The 12,911-nt window shown below is 34.1% G+C and overlaps 1 protein-coding gene across 9 annotated transcripts in view; it reads right to left on the bottom strand.

Annotated features, from left to right (window-relative positions):
- TAF15 (TATA-box binding protein associated factor 15) overlaps window positions 1-12,911 on the bottom strand; it is a 35,539-nt gene that overhangs the window by 12,142 nt on the left and 10,486 nt on the right. For 8 of the 9 annotated variants that reach the window (XM_036450908.1, XM_036450913.1, XM_045586163.1 and 5 more), the window contains exons 3-7: window positions 11,581-11,632; window positions 11,410-11,494; window positions 11,222-11,324; window positions 8,054-8,244; window positions 6,484-6,604 (exon numbers count right to left, since the gene is read on the bottom strand). In XM_036450908.1, the coding sequence (XP_036306801.1) occupies window positions 6,484-6,604; window positions 8,054-8,244; window positions 11,222-11,324; window positions 11,410-11,494; window positions 11,581-11,632 (552 nt within the window). The remainder of the gene's footprint in view (window positions 1-6,483; window positions 6,605-8,053; window positions 8,245-11,221; window positions 11,325-11,409; window positions 11,495-11,580; window positions 11,633-12,911) is intronic. The other variant, XM_036450912.2, reaches the window with a different exon arrangement.

The raw sequence follows: 12,911 nt of genomic DNA, 5'->3' as shown, positions 1-12,911 counted from the left end.
TACTAATCTCCTACTGTAATCCAAGAAACGAATCCAATGTACTAATGTCTCTTCACTACAGAAAAGCTTCTCTGGGGATAACCATGCCCTCTAGATGGCTTTTCTAAGCCATCCAGAGAAAAACTGCTCTGACTAAATATGAGAAAGATAGTCTTCCTTTATCATTAATTTATTCTACTAACTTGATGTAAAAAAAATTAACTCTTGCAATCAGCTTAGATACATACATCTTAATATGCTACTTATTCTATTTGATTTTTAGGAAGCCTAAAAAGGAAAATAAGCCAAAAGAGTTCTTGAGATTAAACTGCTAAAAATCTTATTATTAGAAACCAAAATATCTCAGGTTTCTTCAAAGATGATCATTGGAATTTCAAAAAGTGATAAGAAAAGAACCAGCGAAAATGTTTATTTTAGTTCATATTCCTATGCAAGGGAGTTAAAGTCCCAAGATAAAGTAAATTTTTTAAATAGGCAATTTTCATAAGTAAATACTGAAAGAAATACTCTTAATTATTTTGCTGTCAACTGAGTACCAAATTGTTTATATGGCCAAAAGATAACATGTAATTTCATACATCAGCTAATCCCTACAATTTGTATTATGGCCAGCAATAAAACTTTCAACAATTTTTAAAAAGGATATATCACTGCAAAATAAAAGGGATATAAAACAAATGACATCTGAATAGGCTTATAATTTCCTATTCCCTCATATAGTGAGTGGAATTTCAATTTAAGTCATCATTATTGAGCATTTCCTTAGAAAATATCGCAACTGAAGATTTCAACATAATATCCATAAATATAGAAACACCTAGTACTAGCCTCCAAACCAAGATTCAGGGTATAGTCTTCTTTTTTTAAAAAATTTGTTTTTTATTGATTTTAGAGAGAAAAAGGGAGAGGGAGAGAGATAGAAACATCAATGAAGAGAAACATCAATCAGCTGCTTCTTGCACACTCCCTACTGGGATCGAACTGGGACATATGCCCTGACAGGGCATCAAACCTGTTACCTCTTAGTGCATGGGACGACACGCAACCGAGCCACACCCGCCAGGGTGTCGTCTTAACTCTCACTAATCAATCTTGGAAATTTGGACAACACTAATTTTTCCCTTGGCTTCAGATTCTTTCTTTACAAAATAAGGATCTCTATGCTTGCTACTCAAAGAACCATCCATGGAACAGCAGCATAAACTGAGCCTGCCTACGTCTCAAAAAAACGTGATCTTGGGCCTCACCCTAGACCTAATGATCAGAATCTGCATTTAAGATCCCCAATAAATTAATATGTACATTAAAGTTTGAGAAGTGCTGGTCTAGATGATCTAAAAAAGTTTTCTTCTAACTTCAAATATTTCAATCATTTTTCTTTTTTTTTGAAAAGAGCTAATGATGTCCTTAATTTTCATTTAATTTTTTCTTAAATATATTTTGTTGATTTTTTTACAGAGAGGAAGAAAGAGGGATAGTTAGAAACATCGATGAGAGAGAATCATCCATCAGCTGCCTCTTGCTGGGGATGTGCCCGCAACCAAGTTACATGCCCTTGACCAGAATCGAACCCGGGACCTTTCAGTCTGCAGGCCAACGCTCTACCCACTGAGCCAAACCGGTTTCAGCCATTTTTCTATTTTCTTATTAGAAAACTAGTGGCCCAGTGCACAAAATTTGTGCACATAAAAGGAAATTAGTTAGAAGAAATATTTTAATATTGCTATTTGCCCTTTCTCTATAATAGAAATGTCAGAGATGAAAGGAAATTAGTAAAATGTATATGAAATATATAAATTTATTAATAAACAACAACATCATGTCCCTGGCTGGCATTGGGCAGAGACACAGCCTCATGTCCTTGGCCTGCACCAGGCAGTCCCTTGCCCACCCGCACACGCCTCACCACACATGCACCCCTGCCCACCCATGCCTGCTCTGCACGCTGCCTCCTGCTGATCGTTTGTTACGGCATGAGGGCGTCATGACCATTTGCATATTAGCCTTTTATTATATATGATTCCATATTTGTTATATTGTAATCTCTTATAAGAAATTTATTATATTAAATACAGTAAATAAATCAGGCAGTACTATTATTTAACAAAGGGTCAGTTTATGGTTAAGAATCTTTCTTTCAAACCTGCAGTAAAGTTTCAAGTCCCTTTTCCATATACAATACTAAGTTAAGGCCTCACCAGCAAATTAAGACATGAACATATGTGAACATCTATGAGTCAAGATTTTGCCACAACTAATTTGTTTTCCTCCCTGAAAAGGAAGCAAATTTGTGCACATAAAAAAATTCCTAAAGAAAGAACATTTTAAGGTGAAGCAGTAGAGGTATTTATACTCGAAGTTACAGCTGAATGCCCCCTGCATAAGGAAACCAACTCAATACTTTTTTAAAAATATATATTTTTAATGATCTCATAGAGAAAGAAGAGTTAGACTGACAGAAACATCAATGATGACGGAAACAAGCCTGCAACCTGGGCATGTGCCCTGACCAGGAATCAAACCATGACCTCAGAGTTCACAGGTCAGTGCTCAACCACTGAGCCACAGTGACCAGGCCAACTGAATACACTTAACTCAACTGCAGGAATGATTTAAATCACAATGAGCAGCCTAGCCCAGGATAGAGCTTAGAAAAGACAGATTTAATTTCAGGTGCTTATCACGAAGAAAAAAGTTCTTTGACAGAATCTCTATTCCCAATCTTTAATTTAAAAATATCTAAATATATCTATTCAAGGGCCCAAACTGCCAAGAGTAAAAGAACAATGCGGTAATCGTTATTCCCAGAATCTAGAGAAAAAAAGAGACTTGGCTAAGACTGAAAAAAGATTAGTTTAAAACAAACTATACTGTATTTGAGTTTTCATATTAGTAAAGCCAAAATATAATATCTGAGCTACAAATAACTCAAATATTAATTCCAAATATAAATGACTCAATGGATGTAAATAGCATTCTCAACAGTAGCCATATTTGTTTCATCTCCTCCCTTGTGTAATATGTGTGTTTCAAAAAGCTTTCTAGATTCAGCAACTACCAATATTGCAGGAGGACAAGAATCTATATTGTAGAGTTATACTGTCCAATACATTATCCCCTGGTCATATGTAGCTGTTGACCATTTGAAATGTGGGATAGTCTAAATTGAAAGGTAGTCTAAATGTAAAACAAAATGGATTTCAAAGTCTTAGTATGAAAAAAAAGAATGTACACTATTTTTTATACTGATTACTTAAATATTTTGGATATATTAAATAAAATATATTAACTTCACTTATTTTTTTGACTACTAGAAAACTTAAAATTACATATGTGGCTTACACTTGTGACATACATTACATTTCTACTAAAATTCGTGCACAGGTGGGATCCCTCTGCCTGGCTGGTTATCGGGGCCAATCAGGGCCATCTTGCCCAGTCCCAACTGGCCAGACCCCAGCAGCAGGCTAACCTACCAGTCAGAGCATCTGCGCCCTGGTGGTCAGTACACTTCATAGCGACCAGTCAGTGGACCGCCCAGTCGGACACTTAGCATATTAGGCTTTTCTATATATAGATTGAGCAACATTGTTCTAGACCACATGTGTCAAACACAAGGCCCGCGGGCCAAATCCTTCCCGCCAGGCCTTGCAATGTGGCCCGCACCGCGCTGTCATCACTGCACTCCGCTGCGTTTCCATCACAATGACAGTTTATGACTGTTCAGTAAACCATTCGGCCCTCGATTTAGGCTGGATTTTAGATTTTGGCCCCTTCTCTGATAGAGTTCGACACCCCTATTCTAGACAATCACCAGGACACATGCACATTTTTAAGAGAGCTCACCGTAAACTTTTGTAAGAAAACACTGGAAATTAAAAAAACAAAAAAAACCTGTAACAATTATCTTAACTTGATGACAATACTAATGAAAAACTGTTATCTATAAAGTTCTGGCATTTTTGTAATGCATTCATCACAAAACTGAAGTTGAAAACAGAGAATTTATGGCCTTAAACTCCTAATTCACTAAGATGCCAGTGATCAATTGTAGATGACAATTAGAAATTCAATCTTTTTTTCTGCAACTGCTTTTTCAAAGCAAAATACTGTTTCCTATAATCTCTATAATGTTCACATTTCTCTTGCATATATGGGAAAATGGCAGTTTCCTTTTTGTCTGAATTCTTCCTCCAGTCAAGCAATCATACAATCTGAGTCTACGAGTGTCCCATCCTTTACCACATCGCACCCTCACCCTGTTCTTCAAATATAAACCCAATTAATGCAAGATATCCTTCACACAGCCCCAAAAGGAAATTTCCAACTTGCTATTTTTTAGTAAGATGAATAGAAACACAAATGCAAGTGTTAATAAAGACTAACAACAAATGTTTGGGTATTTTGGTACTTACGTGTAAAACCACATGTGAAAAAAATTCTAAAACTGAGCATTTTAATTTTATTTCAAAATACTCCTACAAATGGACTTTTTTTTTTTTTTTAGCACATCTTTTAGCAAGATATTGTGAATGAACGTATATGAATTTCAAATTTGTTTCCCATAAGTAAAGTTTTATTGGAACACAATCATGTTTATTCATTTATATATTGTCTAAGGCTGCTTTGATGCTACATGGGCAGAGTTGAGTAGCTGTAAGAAAAACCATATGGCCTGCAAAATCTAAATTATTATGTGGCCTTTCACATAAAAAGTTTGACAACCCAATATAGAGAATAATCATTACATTCCATATGGGTTTCTATTTATTGACTGAAGGGTTGCCTCAAGTAGACAGAACTTGGGCAAGATCCCTCCCCATTCTTACCCTGACATGAACCAGATTGGCATTTGACCTAATTAATATATAGTGGGCTCCTGCATAAGATTTCATTTAAAGAGGTTCTAAGACTAAATAAAAAGCTATGAAAATCAAGAACTTAGTACCTGATTCAGCATATAGACTAAAACTTATATTGAAATATGTTGCCAAATAGGTTATAAAGCATTTTAAAACAGAACTTCTGGGTTGGTTATGGTATGGATCTTCACTCCTTCATCAGGAGGATCATTCAAGGTCCTTTCAGCTCTGATTCTTAAATGAGCCATCTCTCCAAAATGAAATTACATAAAGACTTTTCTTCTGTCATTCAGACATAATTATAGCTTCCTTATGAAGAAAATTAAACCTGTCATATACTATAAATGTAGAGCATTCCAAGGCAGACAATTACCTAAAACATATTAATTAGAAAATTAAATATGCCTGTTGGTTAACTTGTTTGGAATTATGTTTTAAAGTAGGAGGGAGGCTATTAGGTAAGCACTGTGTCACTTTATATTGTCACTATACATTGCTCATTTACATACAAATGATGGCTGACTGCTCTCTTTGACAATGAAGAGGCATACAATATACTTGTTTTACCTTAGTATTTGATCTAGGCTATAAATAAAAAGGCTTTTAATGTTTAAGTCTTATAAAAAGTTTATCAATTATGTTTAGATTTTTGTTTTGCCATATCAAAGCATAAAAAACATTAAGTCAGTGAGATCAAATTCCTGGCTCACTTAAAGAAGTAACAGTGCCATGCATAACTGGCTGTGTTTCTCAGGTCCCTGCAGGGCAGACACTCGGCTGTCCCAAAGGGACAGAGTAAACTAGTACACATATATTATTATTGTCAGTTAACAAGCCACTGACAATTTCAATTCCCAGGGAATATAAATTATCTTTTAAGCCAGTATATTTTACACACAAATTTATAATCTACACACCTCATCTGAGGACAATAAATGACAACTCCTCTTTCATTATTGTTTTTATAGTCAAAGTGCTAAATTTACAGATAACTTAAATGCAATTTTAAAACTAGCTTTCATAATATATGCCATAGTAAATATCAAGCTTGATAATACTGTCAATGGAGATAGAAAAGCTGAGTTACAAAATAATTCCTTTTCCACAGTTTTAAATACAAAATACACAATGGTATGTGATTTTGCACTTATTATTTCAATATTTATTTACTAACGAAGAAAATATTTTTCCTTCCCAAGGGGATTCAAGTTTAAGGAAAAGCCTCTCTGCCCTCCAATCTATTGTACAATTAACTTACCTTTTATTTTTTACAAACAAAATACTTGGATTTCTCAGAGCCATCTTTTAACATTTAGATTCAAAAGCTCTGGCAGTTTTGAAAAACAGTTATGTCTCCATAGTAGGGGACTTTCATCCATTGGTGTTTAATATACACCATCTAAACCAACTGCTAACATAAACTTATTCTAAGATAATTTATGCGACATCTTAAGACTGAAAATAAATTTTTAATTTTTGCCTTCTTTTCTACAACATAACCTCTTTAAAGCCTCTTAACTACGTTAGATGCTGGAATTAAACCAGCCAAGTAACAATCAAAATTAAAGTTAAAAAAGAAAGAGAGAAGAAATATAGTAGACGTTTATACCTGAAAACTTACCTTGATCCTGTCATAGGACCTCTTCCATCTTTGTCATATCCCCCACGCCCTCTACCTCCTCCCTGTGACCCGCCATATCCTCTATTATCTTCTCCATACCTACTCACATCACGACGGTCATCTATAAAAAAGAAAATATGTTCGTAAATAAATAACTACTATTCCGTTTTCAGACACAGACTTCCCACAACAACCTTAAATGGCTCTTTAGGTCAAACTATATTTTCTTTGGAAAATGGCATATGTGAACAGAACTCAAATTCAAGCCATCATAAAACCAACTGGAATTAAATGTGTTCAGGAATTATATTTGTGTCAAACAAAGTCAGACAGCAAAATGGTGATGGTGATGTAGAAAAGTGTGAATTCAAGTACAATAGGTACAAAACCCTAATAAATTAGGTGAAAAGCATAACCTGAAATCTGAAAAATTATTACTTTCTTGACCTCAAAAATACTTAAATGCAAATTAATTATGGATCAGAAATAATTGGATTTTCAAACTGAGATACTCAGTGTACATGTTCACTGAAAAAAATATTCAATGCGAGGATATTCAGGGTGTCCAGCCAGTGTGGCTCAGTGATTGAATGTCGACCCATGCACCAAGAGGTTGCTATTTCGATTCATAGTCAGAGCACAAGTCCAGGTTGTGGGCTGGATCCCCGGTTTGCAGGTATCATGCAGAAGGCAGTCAGTCCATGTTTCTTTCACATCGATGTTTCTATCTCTCCCTCCCTATCCCTTCCTCTCTCTCTAAAAGTCAATTTTAAAAAATATTTTAAAAGTTTAACTCTCCATGTATAAATTTAAAAAATATTCAGTAAATGAGCATCCACTTTTACTCATTCACTTATTCAATTATTCATGAACCAAGCCCTATAGTAGGCAATGAAGGTACAAATATAAATAAAACTGAACTTATGCCTTTTCTTGGCAAGGATGGATTCCTAGCTATTAGTTGTATATATAATGTGCTATCGGAAAACAAGAAGAAATGACTGGTCCTTCTTAGATGAGTTCAGAGAAAGCTAATAAAGAATCATAATTTCCCCAAATCAAGTATACTAACACTTCCAAAAGAACTGGTAGCAGCAGCAATTGCCAAATGATCACATTTCTCTGAGAAAAAAAGGAAATTAATGTATCAGCAACCAAAAAGTCACTTGACCATTTGGGAATCTCCAAGAAGCTCAGAAATAGGAATCTAATAAACTAATTTTGATAGCCATGAGAGAGAACATATGGTCACAGTTACTCTAAATTTTTACAGTTAAAATCCTATTTGAGTTTTGTGGATTTTTTTCTTTTCTTTAAATCCTCACCTGAGGACATGCTTACTGATTAGAGGGGAAAAAAACATCAAAGTGATAAAGAAACATCACTGGTTGCCTTCCATACACAATCCAACTGGGGATCGAACCTGTAACCCAAGTATGTGCCCTGACCTGGAACTGAACTCAGCAACCATTTGGTGTATGGGACGATGACCCAAATGTAAATGTAATTACCCAATATGTAAGTAATTCTGTAAGTAGAGAAATAAAAAAAAGAGGTAAGTATATCTTACCTTGTGTGTGGTGGCTGTAATTTTCCCTTTGTGAATGGTAGGACTGCTGGTTTTGATTATAGGAATCATGCTGATCATAATTTGATTGCTCATCGTATGAACCTTGATGATGATCATAGCCTGACTGCTGGCCATATGAATCTTGTTGACCATAGTTTGACTGGTCATATGAAGGCGCTCTTCCACTTTGGCTAAACAGAAATCAAGAACTTGAGAGATTTTATAGAAATGCTATGTTTACTGTAGCAAGTCAACTGATACTGATATAAAAAAGTCTGACTAGCTAAACCTGAACCATATTTACTACTTTTTTGTGGTGGAAATCATTTCGTTCTTTTATCTATCTATAAAGTCTCTTTTATCACCAATAGAATGACTTTCAAACAACAATTTTACTATCCTTGAAGAGGTGCCACATTATGAGAAAAAACATATGCACCTTTGAAAATAGTGAAGCAAAAAAATCAGTATGATTTTTACATCTCCTTAAATTAAAAAATTAAAGGAGCCACAAAGTACAGTAATGTCAATTCTTTAACACACATGCCACAAGTACTGAGTCCCTTTAATAATTACACCGAAAGGCTCTATGTCACCTAATTTTAATATATCATAATGTTTTAAGGACTACTTTAATTTCAAAAAGGAAGGGGGAAGAGAGGAAGAGAGAAAAAGAGGGGAAAAGGGGGAGAAGTGGAAGAAGAGGGGGAGGGGGAGGGAGAGGGAAACATCAAAGAGAGAATTCACTGATCATCTGCTTCCTGCACACCTCCTACTCGGGATCAAGCCAGCAACCTGGCAAGCCCTGACTGGGAATGGAACCGTGATCTCCTGGTGCACAGGTTGACACTCAACCATTGAGCCACACAGGCAGGGCGGGCTATTTTTTATAATTATCTTTAGAACCTACAGTATATTCTCTTTATTTTAAAATTTTCTATTTACTTAGAAGCATTCAGAACATCAATAAAAGAGCTGGAACATTTTTTTGCAATTAGAATGGTACAGTCAATTAACAGAACAATTATTTCGTATAAGCTGTATCAGAGACAAGTGAAGATGAAAAAACTAGCATCCCTATATATACCTAATTTGTGCTGTGTACCAACAAGAACCTGCTTTAAATTGCCATGCCAATGTACAATCCCCATATTATACCGAGCAAAGTTAGTGCCTATTGAAAATATCCATAGGACAGGGATATCTAAAGACATTTGGTAGTGTATTAACTATACAAAAAGAGACACTGTACAGCTTAAAAATGAATCTTACACAACTTTTATTTCAATTTTTTTCTCTAAAAGGAATTAGTTGTGTACAGGGGGTTAAATGGTTTTATAGACAAGAAATGAAACTGCATTAAACCCAACATATTCATCATCACATTCTTCTTCATCTTAAGAGTACATTCTTTTAAATATCTTTGATGATAATATGTTTTAGAAAACAGGTATGCATTCAGATTTTTAGTCTGCTGAGTGAATAGAGAATTCACTTTGTGATGCCATTTTTTATCTGAAAAGAAGCCTAACTACCAAATAACATTGCTTTCTTATCTCTGGCAATTCAAAAAGGAAATTCTAAGTATGTTCTTTGCAATATGACTATTAATTACCTGCCTTAAGGATAGGGATGTTGAAAGGAACACTTAATTGGATTTGAGTTCTAATGTTCACTTTTTTAAAAGGTCTCATAACTTATTAGTCACATCTTATTCTGCATCAGATGATCAGATCAGTGTGCTTCCCAACTTCCTACCCAAAATATATATTAATGGTCAGAACCCTAGCACTTCACTTTTAAAATGGTTGTGTTTGATCTCCAATCAGTGCACGTACAAGAAGCAACTAATCCTATATAATAAAGAGCTAATATGCTAATTAGACTGAACAACAGGAAGACTGAATGGATGAAGCCACCATGGCGAGGGCCGAGCCCATTGCATGAATTTCATGCATTAGGCCTCTAGTAAATACATAAATAACTGGAACAACAAATCAATGTCTCTCTCTCTCCCTTCCTCTGAAATCAATTTTTATCAATTTTTAAAATATTTTTAATTGGTTGGGAACCAAAATCTAACATTTCTCTTTGGTCTACATTTACATGTGACACTTCCAAAAATGTATCCTTATAAAAGGGTTCTTCTTAAATTTAAAACTAACTAGTAGGGCTTGAAGAGTTCTTCCTTCCAATGTAGCATGCTTTCTGGATGCTATCCCCTACATTTGTTCTCAAAGCACTCTCATTAAAGTGATAGTTTGACCTCACAAATCTTTCCCCATTGTTTTTATTAAATTTCACTTAGAATAATTTTTTTTGCTGTAAGAGAAAATACTAGTGACTTCAGTTTTTCCTTTAATTACTGATACTATCTTATTCTGGTGTTCAAGGATCATCAATTAAATTAGAGAATGCAAAAGCATGTCACAAAATGTAAAGCACAATAAAGTAAATCATTATTATTAAAATTAATAACAAGTACAGATTCCTCAAATCTGAAAGTTAAAAAAACAATAAGGCCCGACTGGTATGGCTCAGTCAGTTGAGCATCATCACCCCATGCACTGAGAGGTCTCAGGTTCAATTCCCAGTCAAGGCATCTACCCAGATTTCAACCTTGATCCCCAGTAGGGACATGTAGAAGACAGCCAATCAATGTTTCTCCCAATGTTTTTTTTCTCTCTCTCCTTCCAAAAACCAATAAAAATTTATTTTTAGAAAACCACAACTATAAAACCTATAAATGTGCTGGCAAATATTCATATACTTATATTAATAAAATATATTTTAGGGTATCTGAAATATGTGGACAGGTTTTGGCACTTTTTAAAGCATTTTTGTCCCTCAAAGATAATACATTAAAATAATTTAAAAAAATAGAAATAAAAGCATTGAAAAATCTTTCATAGGTAAATTTTTATTTAATCTCAGGCATAAAGGAGAGGCCAAGTTTTTCCTTCATGTGTATTCATTTACAGCTAATCATTTTACAAATAACACATCATAAGTATTAAATAACATTGCTAATAAAACTGAAATTCATACTCCATCAAAAAATTTCTGAAAAAAATGTTCAGTTAGGAGTATATTGCTGAAACCTGTTTAATACACAAAGTATTATTTCCACTGCCCAACACAATCTCAGTACTTTTACTGTTTCCTTACCCTCCTGATGATTCCGTGTTTTGCTGTCCCTGGTTATTATAAGATTGCTGGCCATATGAGCTCTGTTTTTGATTCTCATAACCACCGTAGGATTGTGAATAACCTAAAGATTGGATGGATATACCACTTAGTAAAGGTTCTGATTTTTTTAAATTTGTAAAGTAGCAAATTTAACAAACCAGTCCAACCTGATTGGCTTTGTCCATAATTGGAGTAGCCGCCATAGTTCTGTCCATATGAGGAATCAGTAGTTTGCCCATAACCAGAATAGCCCTGAAATTTAGGTAAATACAAGTTTTGTCATCTACTTAAGATAAAAATAATTATTTATAAAGAATACAATTTGTATTTTAACCTACTTGTGGTGCTTGTCCATAACCTTGATTGCCTTGATTTCCATAGGAAGAATAACTGTAAAAAGAGAAAAAAAAAAGAAAAAAGTAATACTTGAAAGAAATTTGCTAGCATTGGCACAAGCAAATTTAACAGCTTGAAGAACCCTAACCTCATTTTCAAATTTAAGCTTCTTTTCTGAGAAACTGTCAATCTGTCTGTCTCTTGAGTCTAAATTGAAAGGTGATGATCAAAGACAACTAAAGATATAAATGAAGTCACTCCCAGACCTTTTGGATGCCAAACACACACCAACAAAAGTTTTCCTTTGATAATCTCCCACAATTAAACAAAACTTCACCAGAGCTGGAAAATCCCAGCGAATTAATTATGCTTGGAAGGTGGGGAGGGAGGGACAATAAAACAAAACCCATAAAATTATCTCACACAGAAAAATGATGACTGTCAATGCTTTAATCAATTCACTATGTTTCGACAGATTAATTTCTTCCTACTATTTGCCTTAAATCTGCCTTTCATTTCCTAGAAAAGGCACAGGGTGGCGCTAAAAGTTTAATTTTTCGTGCCGTGGTAATTAGAATAATGTATATCTTCAGAATATTATAAGATTATTTTGAATCCCCAGTATCAAAACACAGCCTGGAATACAGTTTGACTGAACAAATGTAACTTTCTCAAATTTGAAGAAGTATCTTTAATTTTGCCTAACATGTAAATTCTAACAAGTCAAAAACAAACTTTCTAAATATATGCCAAAGAAAACTAAAACATTTGCAAAAAAATATTTTTATCATTTTAGAGCTTTCAAGTGCTAACAAAATTTAAATTTGAGAAATATATTTCATTGAATAAACATTTGCTAGCTGCCTCCTATGAGATTAGCACCATCCTATGAGAATAAAAAATTAAATCAGTTTTCATGAATATCTGAAATGCTATTCTGAATATCTCACAGTGGACTGCAAAACATTTATAGTATAAGTTCAAGGCTGTATTTCTAGTAAGCATGAGAAACCCTACTACATGTAAACATTCACATAAAACATACTTTTTATTGTGAGCATAAGGAATCTTTAAAAAATTCTAACCACTTCTATTATAGTGCTTCTAGAAAATCTTTTCCAAATGAATATAATACTTACAATGAAAATATTAAATGCTTTTTCTAAGAATCTGTTATAGTTCTATTGTTTAAATCCTTTTAATAACTGTTCTTTTTTAAATTTTCCAAAGAAAACAATCTTTACAAAACCTGTAAGGTTTGTTTTAATCTCCAGGAGGCATCTATATTCACTAATTCAAACAGTCTTTTAAAAAGGGAGGAAGAACATGTTTC

This window comes from Pipistrellus kuhlii, unplaced genomic scaffold, assembly GCF_014108245.1.
Source record: "Pipistrellus kuhlii isolate mPipKuh1 unplaced genomic scaffold, mPipKuh1.p scaffold_m20_p_22, whole genome shotgun sequence".
Taxonomy (NCBI): domain Eukaryota; kingdom Metazoa; phylum Chordata; class Mammalia; order Chiroptera; family Vespertilionidae; genus Pipistrellus; species Pipistrellus kuhlii.
This window is presented reverse-complemented; position numbering and strand designations above follow the sequence as displayed.